This window comes from Podarcis gaigeae, assembly GCF_964106915.1.
Source record: "Podarcis gaigeae genome assembly, chromosome: 8".
NCBI classification, from domain to species: domain Eukaryota; kingdom Metazoa; phylum Chordata; class Lepidosauria; order Squamata; family Lacertidae; genus Podarcis; species Podarcis gaigeae.
In genome coordinates this window covers 82,336,924-82,358,278 of record NC_139684.1, presented here as the reverse complement: position 1 = coordinate 82,358,278, position 21,355 = coordinate 82,336,924, and the positions used below count along the sequence as shown (strand labels likewise).

General features: G+C 46.8%; 2 protein-coding genes and 1 long non-coding RNA gene across 3 annotated transcripts in view; all 3 read right to left on the bottom strand.

Annotated features, from left to right (window-relative positions):
* The window catches only part of LOC310851829, a 305,116-nt gene that overhangs the window by 71,321 nt on the left and 212,440 nt on the right, over positions 1 to 21,355 (bottom strand). The window lies entirely within an intron of this gene.
* LOC310851616 (gap junction delta-2 protein-like) overlaps positions 1 to 21,355 on the bottom strand; it is a 175,706-nt gene that overhangs the window by 26,574 nt on the left and 127,777 nt on the right. The gene's annotated exons all lie outside the window — the stretch shown is intronic.
* On the bottom strand, positions 7,100 to 14,313 carry LOC310851633 (homeobox protein Nkx-2.4-like). Its single transcript, XM_083754225.1, has 2 exons — positions 13,899 to 14,313; positions 7,100 to 10,292 (listed from the first exon to the last, which is right to left on the bottom strand). The coding sequence occupies exons 1-2, from the start codon at positions 14,155 to 14,157 to the stop codon at positions 9,748 to 9,750; spliced, it is 804 nt and encodes a 267-aa protein (XP_083610351.1). The 5' UTR covers positions 14,158 to 14,313; the 3' UTR covers positions 7,100 to 9,747.

The following is a 21,355-nucleotide window of genomic DNA, read 5'->3' as shown; positions in this document are numbered from 1 at the left end:
TGTCGGCACCCTATATATAGAAATGAGCAAACCATTGATATTTTAGGGAGCAGTCTTAACAGGCGGGACCCATGACTTATATCACAGTAGCCTACACAACACAAAACACTGTTGCTGTATGTGGGTTTTATTTTATTTGTTTTTTATCTTATATCTTGGAAATGTACATCCAGCTTTTTTTTCCTTAAATTTTTTTGGGGGCCCCCAAGAGAGTGAGTTCCTAAGCTATAGCTTGTTTGGCTTATACGTAAATCCAGCACTGGGTTGTAATCGCGTTTAGCGGAAACTGCTTACAATCCCTTAGCAGAACTTCCCTCTTAATGTGGGAAGGTGGGGTGAAGGGAAGAGCACCGGCAATCCTATGCCTCTTTCATGGACCAGCATTGAGCGCAATTTGTCACATCATCACTTTCTGTGGTCTATGTGATGAGCTGAATAATTGCAAAAATATAGAAAAGGGCTATGGAGTAAACCATGGGTAGGCAAACTAAGGCCCTGGGGCTGGATCCGGCCCAATCGCCTTCTAAATCCGGTCTGCGGACGGTCCGGGAATCAGCGTGTTTTAACATGAGTAGAATGTGTGCTTTTATTTAAAATGCACCTCTGGGTTATTTGTGGGGCCTGCCTGGTGTTTTCACATGAGTAGAATGGTTGGATGGCACCTTGTACGCTTCCTTCCAGAAATTCCTGCAGCCCGGAATAAAGGTCCTCTGTGGGGCATACTGGGAGAGGTGATCCCATAGGACACAGGGGAAACTGTGACCCCATACCTTTGCTGCCTTGTGGGAAATCTTTGAGAGAAGAAAAGGCTTAGGAGCAAACCCTGCACAAATCCGGAGGGGAGTCCCTAAGGCAGTTGGATGGTGCCTTGCATTCCTCCTTCAGGCAACTCCTGCAGCCAGGCTGGGGCCAAACGTCTTGTTCTGCTTTCCTTTGGACCACATCAGTGGGGCCGAGAACAGAGTCTTGTCATCTGAGCAGCCCAGGACATCCATGCACACAGCCCAGGCTTGCACCCCAGCGAAGTCGCTTCAAAACCCAGCAGAAACAATGCAGGCGGCAGATGTTACGCGTTACCAGTCTCTGCAGACAAAGCAGGTGTAGCGATTCTCCCAGCGGTTTCTCTTCACCCACAGAGGCGCATTCCGCTGTCTCTTGAGACAGACGGATGCCGACAATAATCTATCTGGCGATGCAAGCTGACCGTAAGCAGTTTTGCATTGGGCTTTCTGCTGTGCTGTTCCCAAAACTTTCTGCTTTAAACATCAATAAAGCTTTTTTTTTTTTTAAGTTAAGAGCAGAATGCAGCTCCAAGCCTGACTCTCTCCTGCACTGATCATCTTGAGAAATGATTAAATTGTAAAACATTATGGGTCTAGAAATCTTGAAAAGAACTAAAGATAACAATTTGAAGGAGTTAATTTTGATAGAAAGAAGATATTGGAAAACTGTTACAAAGAGATACAATGGAATTCAGTTAGGGGGGATTTGAGGAAGTCAGTTAACAATGAAAACTAAATCGGATTTTAGAAGAATGATGTGTTTATTTGTATGTTGTTTTTCTTCTTTTCTTTATAGTTTTTCTTTTTCTTTTTTCTTTTCCCTTTTTAGTATGTTATATTTGTTATAATTTTGGAAAATGAATAAAAAAAAAATGGGGGGGGGAGAGAGAAATGGGGGTCTAGCTGCATTTGGGCAGGTGGCACATGGAAATTTGCTGTCTTCCTGCTAATGATCTCTGGAGGACAGGAAGCCTGTCCAAAATGGACCTGCCTTCAAACAATTGCCTGCCCTTAATCTCAGCCTGAGAAGGTGAAAAGTCAACAAGCCTTGTTTTCACCCCTGGCGCCATGCAAGGAACCGGCTTCTCCTCAAGTACTTATCCAAGAAGAAAGCAATAAGCAGAGGTGGGGTGTGTGTGTGTTGTGTGCAAAGGACAGTCAATATTGACGGAGGCACTTGAAGATCTAAGCTCAGTGAGCTCATTACATTCTTGAGGGAGTGCAGAGGTGCCCTGAGGTTAGGCCAGGATGAAAAGCCAGCACGTTTTTCGTGGCTTCCTGGACACGTAATAGGGGTGACAGCAGAAGCAAAGGCAGGCTATTTCAGGGCTGCGGGGTCGTCCGACACACACGCATTGGTATTTCAGGTGGCATGCAATTCTCATTTATTCTTCTCATTTGTTTATTGCATATCATAGAGCTCTCGAGTTGGAAGGGACCACAAGAGCCATCTACTCCAGGCATAGGCAAACTCGGCCCTCCAGGTGTTTTTGGGACTACAATTCCCATCATCCCTGACCACTGGTCCTGCTAGCTAGGAATCATGGGAGTTGTAGGCCAAAAAAACATATGGAGGGCCAAGTTTGCCTATGCCTGATCTAGTCCAACTCCCTGCAATGCAGGAATCTCTTGCGCAATGTGGGGCTCGAACCCACAACCCTGAGATTAAGAGTCTCGTGCTCTACTGACTGACCTTACCCCCACACCTTTTCCTCCAAGGAGCTCAAGGTGGCAACCATGGTTCCCTGCCCTCATTTAATCCCCACAACAACCCTGTGAAGTTGGTTAGGCAGCGCCTGTTTCCCCCCCGACAGTGAGCTTCGTGGCCAAGCGGGGATTCGAACCCTGGTCTCTCAGGTCTCTCAGTAGTTAACCACTACATCACCCTGCTGTGGGGAGAGAAATATCACCTACTTAGCTCACTGTGAGTCGTCTTCTTCTTCTTCTTCTTCTTCTTTTCTTCTTCTTCTTCTGTGATCATAGAATCATAGAATCATAGAGTTGGAAGAGACCACAAGGGCCATCGAGTCCAACCCCCTGCCAAGCAGGAAACACCAGCAGAGCACTCCTGACATATGGTTGTCAAGCCTCTGCTTAAAGACCTCCAAAGAAGGAGACTCCACCACACTCCTTGGCAGCAAATTCCACTGTCAAACAGCTCTTACTGTCAGGAAGTTCTTCCTAATGTTTAGGTGGAATCTTCTTTCTTGTAGTTTGGATCCATTGCTCCGTGTCCGCTTCTCTGGAGCAGCAGAAAACAACCTTTCTCCCTCCTCTATGTGACATCCTTTTATATATTTGAACATGGCTATCATATCACCCCTTAACCTCCTCTTCTCCAGGCTCAACATGCCCAGCTCCCTTAGCCGTTCCTCATAAGGCATCGTTTCCAGGCCTTTGACCATTTTGGTTGCCCTCCTCTGGACATGTTCCAGTTTGTCAGTGTCCTTCTTGAACTGTGGTGCCCAGAACTGGACACAGTACTCCAGGTGAGGTCTGACCAGAGTAGAATACAGTGGCACTATTACTTCCCTTGATCTAGATGCTATACTGCTATTGATGCAGCCCAGAATTGCATTGGCTTTTTTAGCTGCCGCGTCACACTGTTGGCTCATGTCAAGTTTGTGGTCAACCAAGACTCCTGGATCCTTTTCACATGTACTGCACTTGTACAGAGTAAGATCACTTGTAGCAGAGTAAGATTGTCTTCCATAAACACGGTTTTAACAATGAGCCCATAAGTGACCAGGGAGGCCAATTCTGGATCCACACGTCCTTCCACAGTGGGGACATAGGTTTCCGGGCGGGAGTTGATCACAGTGTGGATTTGCCAAGCGTGCCTTCCTCCTAGCACGTTTCTCCCTTGCGTTCTGAGTTCGAGTGTCTTCAAAGCCCATGACACCTTTGGGAAAGGCTGTTCTCCAACTGGAGCGCTCGCAGGCCAGTGTTTCCCAGTTGTCAGTGTTTATACTACATTTTTTAAGATTTGCCTTGAGACAGTCTCTAAACCTCTTTTGTTCACCGCCAGCATTACGCTTTCCATTTTTAAGTTCGGAATAGAGTAGTTGCTTTGGAAGTAAGGGCTGTGTCTGCAGGTAAGGCTGGAACTGGCCCCTGCCCAAAACTCTGAGGAGCTGCTGCTGGCCAAACAATGGTCTGATTTGGTACAAGGTATCTCCCTATGTTCTTCTGTTTTGTGTACAGAAAAGAATATAGTTGGTGACAGTGAAATGGGCACATCTGCTTAAATGTGGCAGTCAAAACACAAATCCTTATACTTCAGGATAGCGGGTGACTGAAATACATCGGCCACGAACCTATGCCCTTAAAATTCACTTTCCCCCCTCTTCTCTCCACCTTCTGTGATTTATTCTTGGATATCTCTAAGAACAGGGCTTTTCAGCTTGCTGAAACAATGGCCTCAAATGGACTCAAATCGATTCCTTACCTCGATTTCACTGGCTTTGAGAGAGGTCTACAGACGCTTGATTCTTGCACCTGCAGTTTTAAGAGGTGAAGTGTAAAAAAATAGCCAGGTGGGGAGAAAATGTTATATTTGCTTCAATAAAAAAGAACAACCCTCAGTATATTTCATTATATTTGTTTCTTCCCAAGGGAAGAAAAGAGGACTATATGCTATTCAGTTTTACCATTTAAAAGCAGCAAAGAAAACTAACAGAAATATGAAACCAGACTTGCACCCAGCATTGCTTGGGAAGCTTAGGAAACAACCAATTTTTGAAATCAGTGGTTAAAATAAGTGATAAGTTGTTAAAACCAGTGTAGTTTTGAGAGGTTCAGTCCGCCATCTTGATTCAAAATGGCACCCAGTTCTACCCAAATGTTGACGAAAATCTGCTCCTTTATCTCGGGAGCAGTGATGCAAAATTTGGGTATGGGATCTTAAAGAGGTGTCCTTATCTATGGTGAGCAGGCAAACAGCTTGCCAAAACATATAGTAAATTAGTCTAAATATGGAACACTTGATACAGCAAGCAGAAACCGAGTTGTGGTGCTATATTACCCACTGAAAAAATGTCCTTCCTGGGGAAAAACATTTATTTGATAAAAAATTATACACCACTTGATTGTAAACAAAAACCTTAAAGTGGTTTACAAAAGATTAAACAGTAACAGCAAGGGGGGGAAATCACAACTCTTCTTTAAAACATACAAAAGTTAAAATACTAAAATGGATTAAACCTTTTAAATATCCGAGAAGCACTCAGTCCTGTAGCTTTGATTTGTTATAATCCACACACAAAAAGCTTTATTTGTTGGCTCTGGTTTGGCTCCTAGTTGGCTCTGGTTTGGCTCCTAGTTTACATACTTGTGCTAGTTATTCCTTAATGATTCTGATGTACTTGTATCAGCAGGGATTAAAGAGATACCAAAATGTGGATTATTCCCAATTAGGGCTAATGATGCTGAACAAACTGTGACTATAAACGAAAGAGGGAGAGAGGTTCTGAGTCTAAACATTGGTCCTTCTGACCTAGAAGCACTTCTTCCTCAACCCAGATGGAATAGGCCTGGTTGCGATGACCCAGAAAAATGCACTCTGCACGTGTTCAGAAACACTTGCATTGCTTTATGTGTGCTCCCAAGTTGAGTCTGCTCACTGCAAAACAGGCTTCTGAGATGAGCTCTTGACTTAAGGTAAGCCCTGCTGGCTTTTGCCTTTACAAAGGCAAAGAAAAACTTCTGAAATGGTGGCACAACATTTAAGGGCAGAGGGTAGCCTTCGGCTGCTGCCCTGAGGCATCAATCAGAGCTTCTGGATGTGAAATACTGTCCCTATTTCCTGCTTGGGTACATATTTGCCCAGAGGTTCAGAGCAACCCAGGTTCAACAAGATTGCTGCCGCAGTGGAGTTCGGAACGTGTATTTGCTAAAAGCTGTCCGTGCCAAATCATTCTAGATGCCGTCAAAGAATGCCGAGCCTTGGAGAATAGAAGTCGGCTAAATATTTACTAGGCAGCAAAATTCTGGTAGAGGCATCCGTCTCTGCTGAGGCGGCTGGTTTCTGATCTCTTGGGACTCAAATTTTGATTGCAGGGACCCTGCAGGCCGCCTTTTGATAATTTGTCCATGATGATTTTTGCAATTGATGGTAGTGGAGCCAGTGGCGTAGCGTGGCGGGTGCGGGGGGGGGTGCGGCCGCACCGGGCGCAACATCTGGGGGTTAGGGTAAGGGGGCGCAAATCCACGGGTTAGGGGGCGCAAATTACTTGTCTTGCCCCGGGTGCTGACAACCCACGCTACGCCACTGAGTGGAGCTATTATATGCAATCTTCCTTCCTTCCTTCCTTCCTTCCTTCCTTCCTTCCTTCCTCTCTCTCTCTCTCTTTTGATAATAATTTTTATTAGTTTTCAATTACAATCCAATAATAGCCTCATTATAAAAATTCCAAATTATAATGCAATTACTGATACCAATCATTCAGATATCAAATTATATAATTTCGGTGGCCCCCCCACATGCTAGAATTGATGGTTCTAACTTGCAGAATATGCAGAAATGGCGAAACTTACTGGAAGAAGAAGAAGAAATCAAGATAACAAACTTTTTATAAAAGAATGGGAACGGTTTATTGAATATTTACAGATGAATTGTAAATGGGTAAGAACATTGGCAGGATTATTGTGATAACCTGCAGTTTGATAGGCGTATATATTTAAAGCAGATGAATAAATGAGCAAATCAAGTGAATTTGGACATGCAGGAGATACTAAAAACCTTTCCCCTAAATAATAGCAGCAAACATGGATAATGTTTCAGGGTGGAAAAATGACTCACCACCGATATTTAATGAGTATTTGTTCCAGAAAATGTGAACAACTGCACTAGTGTCTGAATGTGCTTCTTGAGAAATTGTTCTCCACTGCAAACAAATTTGTTGAGAAATGGACAGTGCTCACAGTGTTCCTGGCATAGCGTATTCCAGGATGACGTTTGTGCTGCGTTATACGTTGCCCAGTCTTACAATATCATATAAAAACAACATTTGGAGTAATACTTGTCTTTTATCTCAGCGCAACACTCAGGTTTATGCTGGCACTGTTTCATCTTTAGCCTTGTTTTTTAAGTTACAGATAGGTAGCCGTGTTGGTCTGCCATAGTCAAAACAAAAAAAATTCCTTCCAGTAGCACCTTAAAGACCAACTAAGTCAGTTCTTGGTATGAGCTTTCGGGTGCATGCACACTTCAGTGTATCTGAAGAAGTGTGCATGCACACGAAAGCTCATACCAAGAACTGACTTAATTGGTCTTTAAGGTGCTACTGGAAGGAATTTTTTTTGTCTTGTTTTTTAAAAAGGCATAACTGGGGTTTTTTAAAAATTGCTTTTATGATACAGAGCACACGCCACATACACCAAATGTCATGCGTACAGGTAATGTACCTTACAGCAGGGGTCGGGAATTTCCAGACCCCAGGCTAATCATGGTTTGGCAGAGTGTACAATTCGTAAAACTTGCAGGATGTAGAACACATCCATAGTAAACGAATGTAACAGAATTGGACAATCTAAAGAAGGGGACGCTATACCTTTAAAGCACATTTAAAGCTCATTATCTCCCTCAAAGAATTCTGGGCACTGTAGTTTAACCCCACCCCCCACCCCGCTGAGCTACTGTTCCCAGCATCTCTCAGCAAACTACAGTACCCAGAATTCTTTGAGGAAAAGAATGTGCTTCGAATGTGCTTTAAATGTGTCTAGTCTGCATGTGGTCTACAGTTTCCTCAGGTGAGTTCCAGAGGCAACCTGAGGTGTGTTCTGTTTGTGTTTGATCTGAAATAGAGCTCTGCCATAAGGCACCAAATGTACCCAGTCTCTCCCGAGTTCTCTTAAATGTTGTGTACAATTTCTTTCTTCCTGCATAGCAATCGGCAGTACTTTTCTGTACCAGAGGAAGCGACGGCAAGTAGTTTCACGTCTGGGCAACTGCTAGACAGGCAGCATCCCAAAGGGTGAGCCCAGTCGGTCCCTGTTTCCAGGAGGTTTTCAAACTCAGGCAGATTTTTTTGCATAATTAAAGCGGATTCAGGCACTCTGTCACCACAGCACAACAAGCAAGCCCTGAGCTGTTGCCTGCTATTTGACCACCTAACAACAAATTATCCCCCCCCCCCGAAAAAAACCTTGGTAGTTCAGTCAGAGGCAAATTTATCTCCCATCAGCCCCAGCCAGCATGACCAATGGTTAGAGACGATGGGACACCAGCAGGACACCAGGCCAGCAAAGGCTGGTCTAAAGAGAATTGGCGTTCCATTTCCCCCTGCTCACTCTTGCCATAATCTGTGCTGATTTGCTTTCGACAAAGCAATAAGAAGGGAGCCTGCAGAGAAATCAGCAAAAGCCATTTGACGGATCTTTCCCTTTTCCCAAGAAAGCTACAGCGATCGATCCTGGAGCACCAATCGATCAGAAGCGCTGGCTGATCTGAAAAGCTGCAGCTGATGCACGTGTCTGGTCCAAGCAGCGAACCTTTTTTGTTTTGTTTTTGCGGGGTTTAAAATGGTTTGGGACTTGCTGGTTTAAGTCTGTGGTTAGCTTGGCTCCTCCTCATCTTCCCACCAAGATTTCTCATGATGTTTTAGTCTGGTCTCTTCTGTCTCAAAAGCCAAAAAGTGCCAGAGTGAAGGTCGGTTAGAGCAGGGGTGAGGAACCCTCAGCCTGCGAGCCAAATCTGGCCCACCATTTTGTCTTCCCCAGAGCAATCCCACTTGCCCCATATTATTATAGGTGATGTCAGGTGTGGGGCAGGTGGAGACGTCGCTGCGCTGGCTGCTCACCTGTCCATTGACTGCCACCATTAGGGTATTGGATGATTGACAGAGGAGTGGTCCTGCCCACCAATCAGAGTTGGCCCAATCAAAGATCTGTCCTGCCAGATGGAAAAGGCTCCTCACTCACCCTGCGTTCAGGTGAATGGGTACTGCCCTACTAACCTCAGCTTGCCTTCATCCATCCTGCCTGCCTTTTTACTTACAGGGCTTAGTGAGCAGGGAGAATCTGTGGCAGAAAGCAGTCCAGAATCAGAGGCAGAAGCAAAGGTTGGAGAGGAGGGGTGCGCAAGAGGCAGAGATGAGTGAGGCTGGTGAAGAAACCAGGGAGTTCTGCCCCTTCTGCTGTGACAAGCTCCCCTTTCCCCCTGAACCTCGTTGCAGAACCAGGAGAGGCATGAAGAGGGTGGAGGAGATGTTCGCTTCACACAGGTGCAGTCTCTGATTGCTTGGGGAAAACCCTAGATAGGAGGGGACTTAGGCAGCTGTGGGGAGACGGGGATTTTCAGTCTCGGCAACTGCATTATGGGGGCAAGACCTGCCAGAGATAAGTTGCTTTGCCCACTAGGCCTGAGCAGATCCCATTTTTGTCAAGAAAGAGTCCACTCCAACTTGCACGGTGTGATTTACTGCAGGTTTTGCCCTGGCTCCAGTCTTGTCATGTCTAGCCCTGACCTGGTAAAGTAAAGGTAAAGGGACCCCTGACTATTAGGTCCAGTCGTGACCGACTCTGGGGTTGCGGCGCTCATCTTGCTTTATTGGCCGAGGGAGCCGGCGTACAGCTTCCGGGTCATATGGTCAGCAGGACTAAGCCGCTTCTGGCACGGAAACGCCGTTTACCTTCCCGCTGGAGCGGTACCTATTTATCTACTTGCACTTTGACGTGCTTTCGAACTGCTAGGTGGGCAGGAGCAGGGACTGAGCGACGGGAGCTCACCCCATCGCGGGTATTCGAACCGCCGACCTTCTGATCGGCAAGTCCTAGGCTCTGTGGTTTAACCCATAGCACAAAAGCAAATCTGAGCTGGTTTCAGAGCGGCCAGCCTGACGGCACACAAGTCACATCTGATGCCTCCGTCCACTGGGTGCTACCGGTGCGACAAGACAAGGCAGCCGTTTGCGTAGGCTGTCAGGTGTACATCACAGCCTGGTCCAATCTCGCTCCCTTCCATCAGCTACCAGGGCTTGCCGAACCCAAGCCTGCTTTCGGCAGCCTTTGTGCCAGGCTGAGAGTCGGCGCTGGAACTGGGACTGGCGGATAAGCTCTGGGTGCTGGGTGCGAGTCCGGGGAAGGGATAAGGAGACCCTAACAAGGACTTCTCCTCCATCAGAGACCCGGCAAAACCGTAACCCCCTGGGTGTGGCGGAACCACACCGTTGTCGCAGGTTCGGTGTTCTTCCTGCCCCGAGTCAGTCTTGGGGTCCTGTTGTTTGCCTTGCTTCTTCATCTTGTATCGGTGGTTCTGGAACCAGATCTTCACCTGGTTGGGGGTGAGGCGGGTGACGGTGGCTAAGTGCTCACGCTCTGGGGCGGTCAGGTACCTCTGCAGCTCGAACCTCTTCTCCAGCTCGTGAACCTGGGCCCGGGTGAACAGCACCCGGCGCTTCCTTTTGGACGGGTTCCCGGTGAAGAACGAGGGCGGCTTCATCACCTCGCCAATGTAGCCCAGGCAGTCGGCTCCAGCTACGCTGAACCCCGATGTCCCCACATACCTGGGGACTGGGGGAGGGGAGAGAAAGAATGAGAGCATGTCAGGCTGTCATTGGGAATCAAAAATTATCCTGTACAGTCGTACCTTGGAAGTCAAACAGAATCCGTTCCGGAAGTCCGTTAGACTTCTAAAACGTTCGAAAACCAAATCACGGCTTCTAATTCTAGTTTCCTGCAGCCAATCAGAAGCCACGGAAGCCCCGTCAGACGTTCGGGTTCCAAAAGAATGTTCGCAAACCGGAACAATCACTTCCGGGTTTGCGGTGTTCGGGAGCCAAAACGTCCAAGTTCCAAGGTGTTTGGGATCCAAGGTACGACTGTCTTTTTATCTTGTGAACCAACCTGAGATCTTCAGATGAAGGCGGTATAGAAATCAAATAAATAATCAAATAATAATAATCAAATGCAGAGTCCCATTTTTGGGTGGTGGGGGAGCTCTCCGTAGCATGTGGATCCTTGCAAATCCACACTATACATTTAAAGCAGCAGTTTCAAACAGTCACTCTCTCTCAGCCCCATAAATGCATCTGCAGTGACCCCTGCTCATCGTTCGGAATAGCGGTTTGCATGACCCACCAAGGAAGCACAATAAAACTCATAACAACAACTAATTGTGCAACTTTTCAAAATCTACGTATTTTTTGCTCTATAATACTCACTTTTTCCCTCCTAAAAAGTAAGGGGAAATGTGTGTGCGTCTTATGGAGGGAATGCAGGCTGCACAGCTATCACAGAAGCCAGAACAGCAAGAGGGATTGCTGCTTTCACTGCACAGCGATCCCTCTTGCTGTTCTGGCTTCTGAGATTCATTATATTTTTTTTCTTGTTTTCCTCCTCCAACAACTAGGTGCGTCTTGTGGTCTGGTGCGTCTTATAGAGCGAAAGATTTTTAGTTTGATTAATTCAACAAAAGTGATGCCCTTGATCCGGCGATCAAAAGCCCGGTCCTCATTTTAGCTCGGCTGGTTAGCATGCGGTGTTGACAATGCCATATATTCATATTCAACGCACCTTAAAAACGCATGACTTCTGCCAAATAATGCTGTAATCAGTAGGTCAAGGAAATCTTAGCTCCATGAGAGGGAAGCTATGTTTGTCATAATTATTTGGGGGAACTCGAGTTAAAGCACTGCACTGAATATACTGGGGATCTGTAAGGATAGGATGCTGGGCCAAATGGTTTTTTTGCTGGCAAAATTCCCGACACCATTTTCCAATGTGAGAGATACTGGACTTTCACTAAAAAGATAAGAACACAAGAAGAGACTGGCTGCAGGATCCGGCCAGTAGCCCACCAAGTCCAGCATTCTGTTCTCACAGCGGCCAGCCAGATGACTCCGGGGAACCAGGACAAAAGCTGATATTATTTCCCCCAAATATCCCTGGGAATTGTAGCTCTACCGGCCCCGTTCTTTGTGGGAAAGAATATGTTTTATTTCATAGATTGTAGAGTTGGAAGGGCCCCCAATGGTCATCTGGTCCAACCCCCTACCATGCAGGAATCTTTTGCCGAACGTGGGGCTCAAACCCACAGCCCTGAGGTTGAGTCTCGTGCTCTACCGATTGAACTATCCAAAGTGAAATTCTCCATTCCATTCAGTTTGTTCCCATGTGCAAAACCCACAGTCAGCATCCCAAGCCACTGAGCATGCTCAGTTGTCATAGGGCTGGGTTTTGGGGGGTGGACGGATCCCCCTTAATGTGTTTCCCCACAAATCTGGGGTTCCCCCAAGGCCACTGATACTTCCCTCTTGGGTGGTGAAAGGGGCTGTTCTGACTACATACAAATAGACATGAGGACAATGAGTTTGATTTTATTATACAGTGGTACCTCAGGTTAAGTACTTAATTCGTTCCGGAGGTCCGTTCTTAACCTGAAACTGTTCTTAACCTGAAGCACCACTTTAGCTAATGGGGCCTCCTGCTGCTGCTGCGCCGCCGGAGCATGATTTCTGTTCTCATCCTGAAGCAAAGTTCTTAACCTGAGGTAATATTTCTGGGTTAGTGGAGTCTGTAACCTGAAGCGTATGTAACCTGAAGCATATGTAACACAAGGTACCACTGTATAAGATTTGGTTGCATACCATAATATATATTTGTAATCTATCGGGGGGGGGGGGTTGTCCTAACTTTTCTTCCAAGGAGTGCAGAGTGCTTTCTGTCCTCACAATGACCCTGCGAGGAAGACTAGGTGCAGGCAGAGGACGGGCCATAGATCAGTACTAGAGTGCAGGCTTTGCAAGCAGAAACTGTGGAAATTGCTGCTGCTGCCAACCTGTGTAGACATTACTGAGCCAGGCCATTGGTCTGTCTCACTACAAAGCAGCTTCCTAAGTTGTTTAAAGGCATAGCTGTCAAATGTAACATAGCTGTTAAAGGGAAATTCCCTTATTCCGAATAGGATTCCTCACAAGAAAAAGGAAAAGTTGACAGCTATGTTTCTAGGTCACCCAGTGAGCAACCAGGACTCTTTGGTCTAAAAGTCTAACCACTACACCACACTCCCTCTGTACATAATAACAACTTTCCGACATTCTGAGCCGTTCCAGTGCAGGGTTCCCCCAACTTCTGATAGCAGGGGGATTCAAACTGTAGCTTCAAAAATAGGGGGTTGACTTTTTGAGAGTACAAGAGGCATTCCCTGCCACATCAAACGTAGGCCCCATTCCTGGTTGGAAGACCGGGGCGAACCTGGAAGATTTAAGACAAATAAAAGAAAGCCCTTCTTCACACAGAGTAGTTCACCTGTGGAACTCCCCGACACAAGAGGCAGGGACGACCACTAACTTGGATGGCTTTCAAAAGAGGATTGGACAGATTCATGAAGAAATCTATCGACGGCAACTAGACCTGAGGGCTTTGCTCTGCTCCACACTCAGATGTGAATACCAGGAGGGAAGAGTCCCGCTCAGGTCTCGCTCTCAGGTTTCCCGTAGGCATCTAGCAGGCCACTTCGAGAACAGACTAGGTGGGCCATTGGGCTGATCCAGCTACAGGCTCTTCTCATGTTCGTAACTCCTGCAGGGGTGCGACGGGCAGCCTCCTCTGAGAGCATTATTCCACCACTTGGCAGTTCAGAAGCCCGCTGACAGCCCCACACAAGTTGCCCTACAGACATTTTGCTTGCAAAAGTAACAACAGCAACCCGTCTGACAGCTAATAATAACAACAACAACAATAATAATAATAATTTACTATTTGTACCCCGCCCATCTGGCTGGGTTTCCCCAGCCACTCTGGGCTGCTTCCAGCAAAGATTAAAAATACATTAAAATGTCACACATTAAAAACTTCCCTGAACAGGGCTGCCTTCAGATGTCTTCTGAATGTCAGGTAGTTGTTTATCTCTTTGACATCTGAAGGGAGGGTGTTCCACAGGGCGGGCACCACCACCGAGAAGGCCCTCTGCCTAGTTCCCTGTAGCTTTGCTTCTTGCAGTGAGGGAACCGCCAGAAGGCCCTCGGCGCTGGACCTCAACGTCCGGGCAGAAAGATATGGATGGAGACGCTCCTTCAGCTATACTGGTCCGAGGCCATTTAGGGCTTTAAAGGTCAGCACCAACACTTTGGTGTACATCACTTACATGAAGGGTAGCTAAGAGGGTACATCACTTACATGAAGGGTAGGGTCCGTCCGCGGTGCCAGAGGAGTACCACTCTGCGTGGGCCACCCCGTTCCTGAAGTTCTCCTGGGGGTAGGCGGGCAGCTCTGCTGGGCCTGGGAATGCCCCTGGGTAGCATCCCAGCATGGAGTTCGGAGGCAGGCAGTTGCCGATGGAGAACCTGGAGCCTCCCAATGTAGGCTGGTGGGTGCCGGGCATAAACTGGGCAAAATCTTCCAGTGCCTCCGCAGCAAACGTTTTGAGGTCTTCCATGTGGACGGATTATTCCCCCCCCCCCAAAAGATGGAGGATTTAGAGCTGAATGCTGAGGTACCCCCCCCCCCACACACACACTCTTTGACCTGCTATTCTTTCCCACCCCTCTTCCAGACGGACTCTGCAGCGGTGATGATTCAAGGGGCCTTCTCCTCCTTTTATCTCAAAGTCTGCACCTTATCAGGGATTTAAGTGCTCCACCTACGGCAATGGAGGTGGAGTGGGTGGGTGGGTAGGGGCGAAGGAGCCAGCCCCTCCTCTCCAGGAGTCTAACCAAACAGCAGGAGCGAAGAAGCAGGCAGTCCAAGTTATTGGAAGCGGTGAATTGGTTTGAGAGGGGAGGCTCAGTTCTCGAACCTTTAACCTGAGACATCTCGCTGGCATCACTGCAGACAAAGGTAGGGGCTACCTGTCCGCGACGAGGTATGCTGTCTCCAGGCATGCCACCCGGATGGCCGTACATTGGGTGCGGGATTTCGTTTTTGTATTTGAATCAGGTTTCTAGTCCACATGGCTGCAAAACTGGCATAATTGCGAACGGGCCATGGCTGCTGAGATCTCGGAAGCCCCAGAGGAAGAGGAGGATTCTCCGTGGTCAGAAAACAAGGTGGAGGTCCCCCATCAACCAAATGACTTAAGCAAAGCTAACAATTGTATAAATTGCGGGGCTTTGGAGTCCTCCGAGGAGCAGCGATAGATCGGACAATTTCAAATGACGTTCACAGTTCTTTAAGCCGTAGCTGTGACAGAATTAGTAGAATCCGCCTCTAATTTTTTTAAAAAATAGGTGATCATTAAAAAGGAATCATAGAATTACATTAAAAAGTAATCGTAGAAAACTCATAGAACTAAAACAGTACACAAAGATTTATTTAGGAAGGCAGATGCTGTAACTACGACGACAACAAGGAGGTGGATATGCACGTATTTGGGAAAACAACCTGCGCAAAGGCATTGTTTTAGGGGAACGACATTGCAAAAAATGTGTACATTTGGCAAAATGACATACAGGGTGGGTGTCTATTAGGGGGGAAATGCACTAAGATATTGATCAATTTTCCCAGGGCCTTTTTGAAAGTCCACATGGAGCCTGGCAAATAAATATCCTCTCACAGGAGGAGGTGAGGGGAAAGGGCCCAGCTGGCCCAAAATGTCAGCTGGCAGCCTGGTGTTCTAGGTTTGTAGGTAAAATGAACGGCCACATTTGCCTGTTTTTGGACTAATTTTCTGAAACAGTTCTGAATAACCTCTATTGGTTTAGACATTTCTCTTCTGGTTTTTTCTTCCTTTTGTTGGTCTGGGGAGTTAAATACACGGCATTCTTCCATCCTTATTTTTTTAACAAATTTTTTTATTGGTTTTTAAACAAATGCAAAAAAAGGAACTATTAAGCAATTCTTGTCCCTTTTCACTTCAACTATAAAATATTATGTAAACCCCACCCACCCCACCCCAAACTCATTCCATTCAATAGGGGGGATGTTTGAGGGCACAGAAGTCTCTCTCTCTCTCTCTCTCTCTCTCTCTCTCTCTCTCTCACACACACACACGGGTTCATTGTGCTTGTGCGACCATTGTTCTTACCATGGCAAGAACATATCCGTTATGGAGGAATAACTGTGGGGCCGGTCAATGGAAAGGCTGTGTATGAGTTGGGGTCTATTTTTCCCCATCGTGAGCTGAGAGGTCCTTGATAGCAACCCCTTGCTGACCTCTATCCCAATGTGGATCTGAATCCTGCAATCAAATGGATCCTGGCTGACCCTCTCTAGGTGGCCCTGGGCTGGCTGGCTTTTGGTACGCAAAAAGTTGGCTTCCTAGCTAGAGCCTTCTTGGAGCTAGACAAATCTCAGAAGGCCATCTCTGCACTGTGTGTGTACAGCAGGATCACCCCATTTTAAACATGGCTTCCCTCAAAGGATTGTCAGAACCACCATTTAATAAAAGGAGCAAGAGTTGTTGTTGTTGTTTAGTCGTTTAGTCGTGTCCGACTCTTCGTGACCCCCTGGACCAGAGAACGCCAGGCACTCCTGTCTTCCACTGCCTCCCACAGTTTGGTCAAACTCATGCTGGTAGCTTTGAGAACACTGTCCAACCATCTCGTCCTCTGTCGTCCCCTTCACCTTGTGCCCTCCATCTTTCCCAACATCAGGGTCTTTTCTAGGGAGTCTTCTCTTCTCATGAGGTGGCCAAAGTATTGGAGCCTCAGCTTCAAGATCTGTCCTTCCAGTGAGCACTCAGGGCTGATTTCCTTAAGAATGGATAGGTTTGATCTTCTTGCAGTCCATGGGACTCTCAAGAGTCTCCTCCAGCACCATAATTCAAAAGCATCAATTCTTCGGCGATCAGCCTTCTTTATGGTCCAGCTTTCACTTCCATACATCACTCCTGGGAAAACCATGGCTTTTACTATACGGACCTTTGTTGGCAAGGTGATGTCTCTACTTTTTAAGATGCTGTCTAGGTTTGTCATTGCTTTGTGGCCAGCATGACTAAGCCGCTTCTGGCGAACCAGAGCAGCGCACAGAAACGCCGTTTACCTTCCCGCCGGAGCGGTACCTATTTATCTACTTGCACTTTGACATGCTTTCGTTTTTGTTTTGTTTTTTTAATAATATTTATTAAAGTTTCCAATAAACACATAAACAACCATAAAAAAACATACACATACACAAACAAGAAAAACAAACAAACAAAAAGAAACAAGTATAATTTCAATCCTTATTTTCTTAAACCTAATTTCCCCGACCTCCTCATACCTCCCCCTTCTGTATTCTAATTTCATTATCTAATCAGCAAATCCATTCCCTTTTGACATGCTTTCGAACTGCTAGGTTGGCAGGAGCAGGGACCGAGTAACAGGAGCTTACCCTGTCGCAGGGATTCGAACCGCCGATCTCGGCAAGCCCTAGGCTCTGTGGTTTAACCCACAGTGCCACCCGCATCCCACATTCAAACTCCCTTTCAAATCCTCATCCAATCACCACCCACCACCAGAATTCCACACTCTCCCTTTCCCCCTCTCCCTCCTTAACATCCCCATAATAATTCTGATACAATTACCTTAATAACCCCATTACATTCAATATTTTATACACACTGCTCCCTATAACCATACTGTTAAAAGCACGTGAGTTTCTCGTTCCTTTCCGCCTGGCCCACACTCACCCAGCCCTACTGAAGAGGCTCCTCATGAGGCCGGAGGAACATTGCCCGGCTATTGTTTTATTGATTTATTGATTTAATATGCTGTAAACCGCTTTGAGATTTTTATTAAAAATATAAAGTGGTATAGAAATCTAATAAATAAATAATTTCCTGCGTTCCATTGATTAATAATAAAATCTGATGCAACGCTTTACATATGAACTTATTGAATAGCAAATAAAGCAACTGACTTGCTATTTAATTAAAACTTATTTGATTCATGAACTAGTGAGTTAATACCGAAACAAAACAAAGGCGGTTTAAGTAGAAGACAGCAGAGAATAAGTTTGGTGCTTTGGATTTTGCTATTTATTTTGCATTTTTGTTTTTGAGGCTTTTTCCGGTTAATTTGTTTTTGTGACGGTGTGCAACCCGGTTTAGCCACTGATTGATTGATTGATTGATTGATTGATTGATTGTGTGACTGCGGAAATGGATAAAATCAGGATATCATCACTGCAGGTAAGCAATTTTTACATTTTTTAAAAATCATGTACAATACTGTCTTATTTATTTTACAGTACAGTACATTGATTATTGCTTTCATTTTATGGATCAATGGTCTCGTTAGATAGTAAAATTCATGTTAAATTGCTGTTTTAGGGGTTGTTTTTGAAAGTCTGGAACGGATTAATCCATTTTGCATTACTTTCTATGGGAAAGTCCGCTTTGGTTTTGGAACACTTTGGTTTTGGAATGGACTACCAGAATGGATTAAGTTTGAGAACCAAGGTTCCACTGTAGTACAAATTAATTTACTACAGCTTCATTAGGGCTATTCCTTAGGCTTTTGCAGTCCTCATCTTCCTCTCCCATTGATGAAAAGGTCCCTTTACCTTCCAAACATTTTCGCACAGCAGATTGTTTAGCGATTGCCTGGGCAGGTTTATCTTCCAGATGTTTATTCTGGGTTTTGAAAGGGCTGCTTCACTTTCTGCCTCCTCCGTCAGACATAGAATCTATTATATTACGCATGGCAACTTCATAAAGAGGTGGATTAATTCAGGGATTTGTCAAATTCAGGCATAAAATAATCTACGTAGAAAGGAATACTAGTCCAGATTCTACACACATATTAGCTATAATGGCAAATTTGAGCTGGGCCTTATTTTTTAACAACTGGATTTCATGCTGACATTTAGATTATCCAGAATAATTGTTCTGTCTTCTTGTTTCGTGACCATAATAATTTTTGCGGCAGTATCTAAATTATAGCTTTGGTGGCAGTATCTAAATTATAGCTTCCTTGAACTGTCTTTTGAATGGCATAAATTCTGAAGAGTTATTTCTATGATCTTCTCAATGTTTATTCTGTAGGAAATGTAATCTGACAAGCATACTGTTGATTCCACGTGGCAACACGTTCTTTTCTAAAGATCAAGTTCTATCCAAGCTTTTTCCTTTTCTTTGAATGAGTTTTTACCCTGTTGTATCTTCTGTAGCGCAGCCATTAAGGCTGATACCTCAAGATTTAATCTGCACAATGCCAAAATTGTAATTTTGCCACTGTTTTGGTTGTGGTTTGTCTTTCCTGACCTCCCTGGGGCGCAGGTCTGGGCAGTGTGCATGGACAGCGGCGTAGCGTGGGTTGTCAGCACCCGGGGCAAGGCAAGTAATTTGCACCCCCTAACCCATGGATTTTAGCACTCGAGTCTTGAGCGTGCCCCCCCCAGATGTTGCACCCAGTGTGGACGGCCCCCCCTGCACCCCCACGCTACGCCACTGTGCTTGGAGGTCCTGGGCTGCCCAGATGACAGGACCCCGCTCTCGGCCTCGCTGCAGCGTGGCTGCAAGAGCTTCTGGAAGGACGCCTACTAGGTGCCATTCAACCATCACAGAGGCTCCACTCCAGATTTGTGTAGGGTTTACACTTTAGCCTTTTCCCTCTGAGGTGGTGATATACAGTGGTACCTTGGGTTACAGACGCTTCAGGTTACATACGCTTCAGGTTACAGACTCCGTTAACCCAGAAATAGTACCCAGGTTAAAGAACTTTGCTTCCAGATGAGAACAGAAATTGTGCTCCGGCGGCAACAGGAGGCCCCATTAGCTAAAGTGGTGCTTCAGGTTAAGAACAGTTTCAGGTTAAGTACAGACCTCCGGAACGAATTGTGTACATAACCAGAGTTACCACTGTACAGACTCTGCTAACCCAGAAATAGTACCCAGGTTTAAGAACTTTGCTTCAGGATGAGAACAGAAATTGTGCTCCGGCGGCAGCGGGAGGCCCCATTAGCTAAAGTGGTGCTTCAGGTTAAGAACAGTTTCAGGTTAAGAACGGACCTCCAGAACGAATTAAGTTCTTAACTCAAGGTACCACTGTATATCCCACAAGGCAGGGGAGGTTTAGGACAGGAGTCAGCAAACTAAGGCCCGGGGGCTAGATGCGGCCCCACAGGCTTGTAAATCCGGCCCGCACCGCGAAGCCGGAACCCGCTGTGAAGCCGAGACTCCCGGCAATGGTGACAGAAGGAAGAGGCCGAGCGGTGGCAGCTCTGCCAATCAAACGTTGTGCCTGGTTTACCTCAACATGGCGCGGGGATGTCTCTGCCAATCAAACGCCGTGTCTGGTTTGATTGGCAGAGTCGCCGCTTGGCCTCTTCCTCCTGCCACCGCCACCCTGGTGCTCCTGGGGGCCAGAGAGTGGAGTGGATGAGCTCTCTCTGCCTACCCGCTTCATGAGAACAGCAGTGGTGGTGGTGGGGGGCAGGCAGCAGCAGCCCCTGGGAAGATAAGAGCAGCGCCTTCTTTCTCTAGGCGGGGAGGAAGCCTGTTTTGCGGCAGTGGCGTAGCGTGGGTTGTCAGCACCCGGGGCAAGGCAAGTAATTTGCGCCCCCTAACCCGTGGATTTGCGCCCCTAATCCGTGGATTTGCGCCCCCTAACCCTAACCCCCAGATGTTGCGGCCGGTGCGGCCTGCCCCCCCTGCACCCCCCACGCTACGCCACTGTTTCGCAGTGCCACCGCCAGCCCTTCGGTGAATGAGGCAGGTGGCAAACCGAGAAGGCGGCTGGCACTGGGGTTGGGGGGGCAGGACTACTTGTACCCCTCACAGTGTGCATAGGAATTCAGTGTTTATGATTATATATATACAGTCATACCTCGTTACGTTTGCTTCATGATACGTTTTTTCAGGTTGCGTCCCGCGGCGACCCGGAAGTACCAGAAAGGGTTACCTCCGGGTTTCGCCAGTCGCGCATGCGCAGATGTGCAAAATGACGTCATGCGCATGCGCAGGAGCGCCGAATTGTGATCCGCGAGTGCGCAGACGTGGGTTGTGTTCCTTTCAGGTCGCGAAGGGGGCTCTGGAACAGATCCCATTCGCAACCAGAGGTACCACTGGAGAGAGAGAGAGAGAGAGTCCGGCCCTCCACAAGGTCTGAGGGACCGGCCCCCTGCGGAAAAAAAATTGTTGATCCCTGGTTTAGGATGAGAGTTTTCCTAGATAGTTACCTAGGTGGAGCTGATGAGCCCCACCTGCCCCTCACTTCCCTCAAGAACCTGTGCAGAAACTGCCTTCTTGACCTTTGGACCCTCTCTTAGTCTGGTCCGCTCCATCTGACTGCAGGGTGGGACCCAAAGGTGGACAAATGACCCCAGAAGGAGCATGATGTGTCACCCACCAGATGCACGACCCCTCCCCTAACAGCACATCGCCTCTGGAGGGCATCAGCTTGGGGAAAAAGGTGTCAAAGGGGAGCCATGTTATTTTCTGTGGGTCCACTAGGAGGGGGTAGAAACCAATTTTCTGGTTTCTGATCCCTGCTGGCATTGAGTTTACAGACTCTCGACATAATGGCTTGCTTATATTGTATATACTTGAAGACAAGAGCAGTCAGGCCTAGCCCTTCTGATCAGAACTGGCCTGGCATGCAGGATTGTGCTTTGATCTCATGATGCTGCCTTGCAAATGAAAGATGGCATAGCCCCCGTGTGTGGTCTGCCTTTGCTTTTGATTCACAGAACTGTCACGCAAGACACGCACGCCT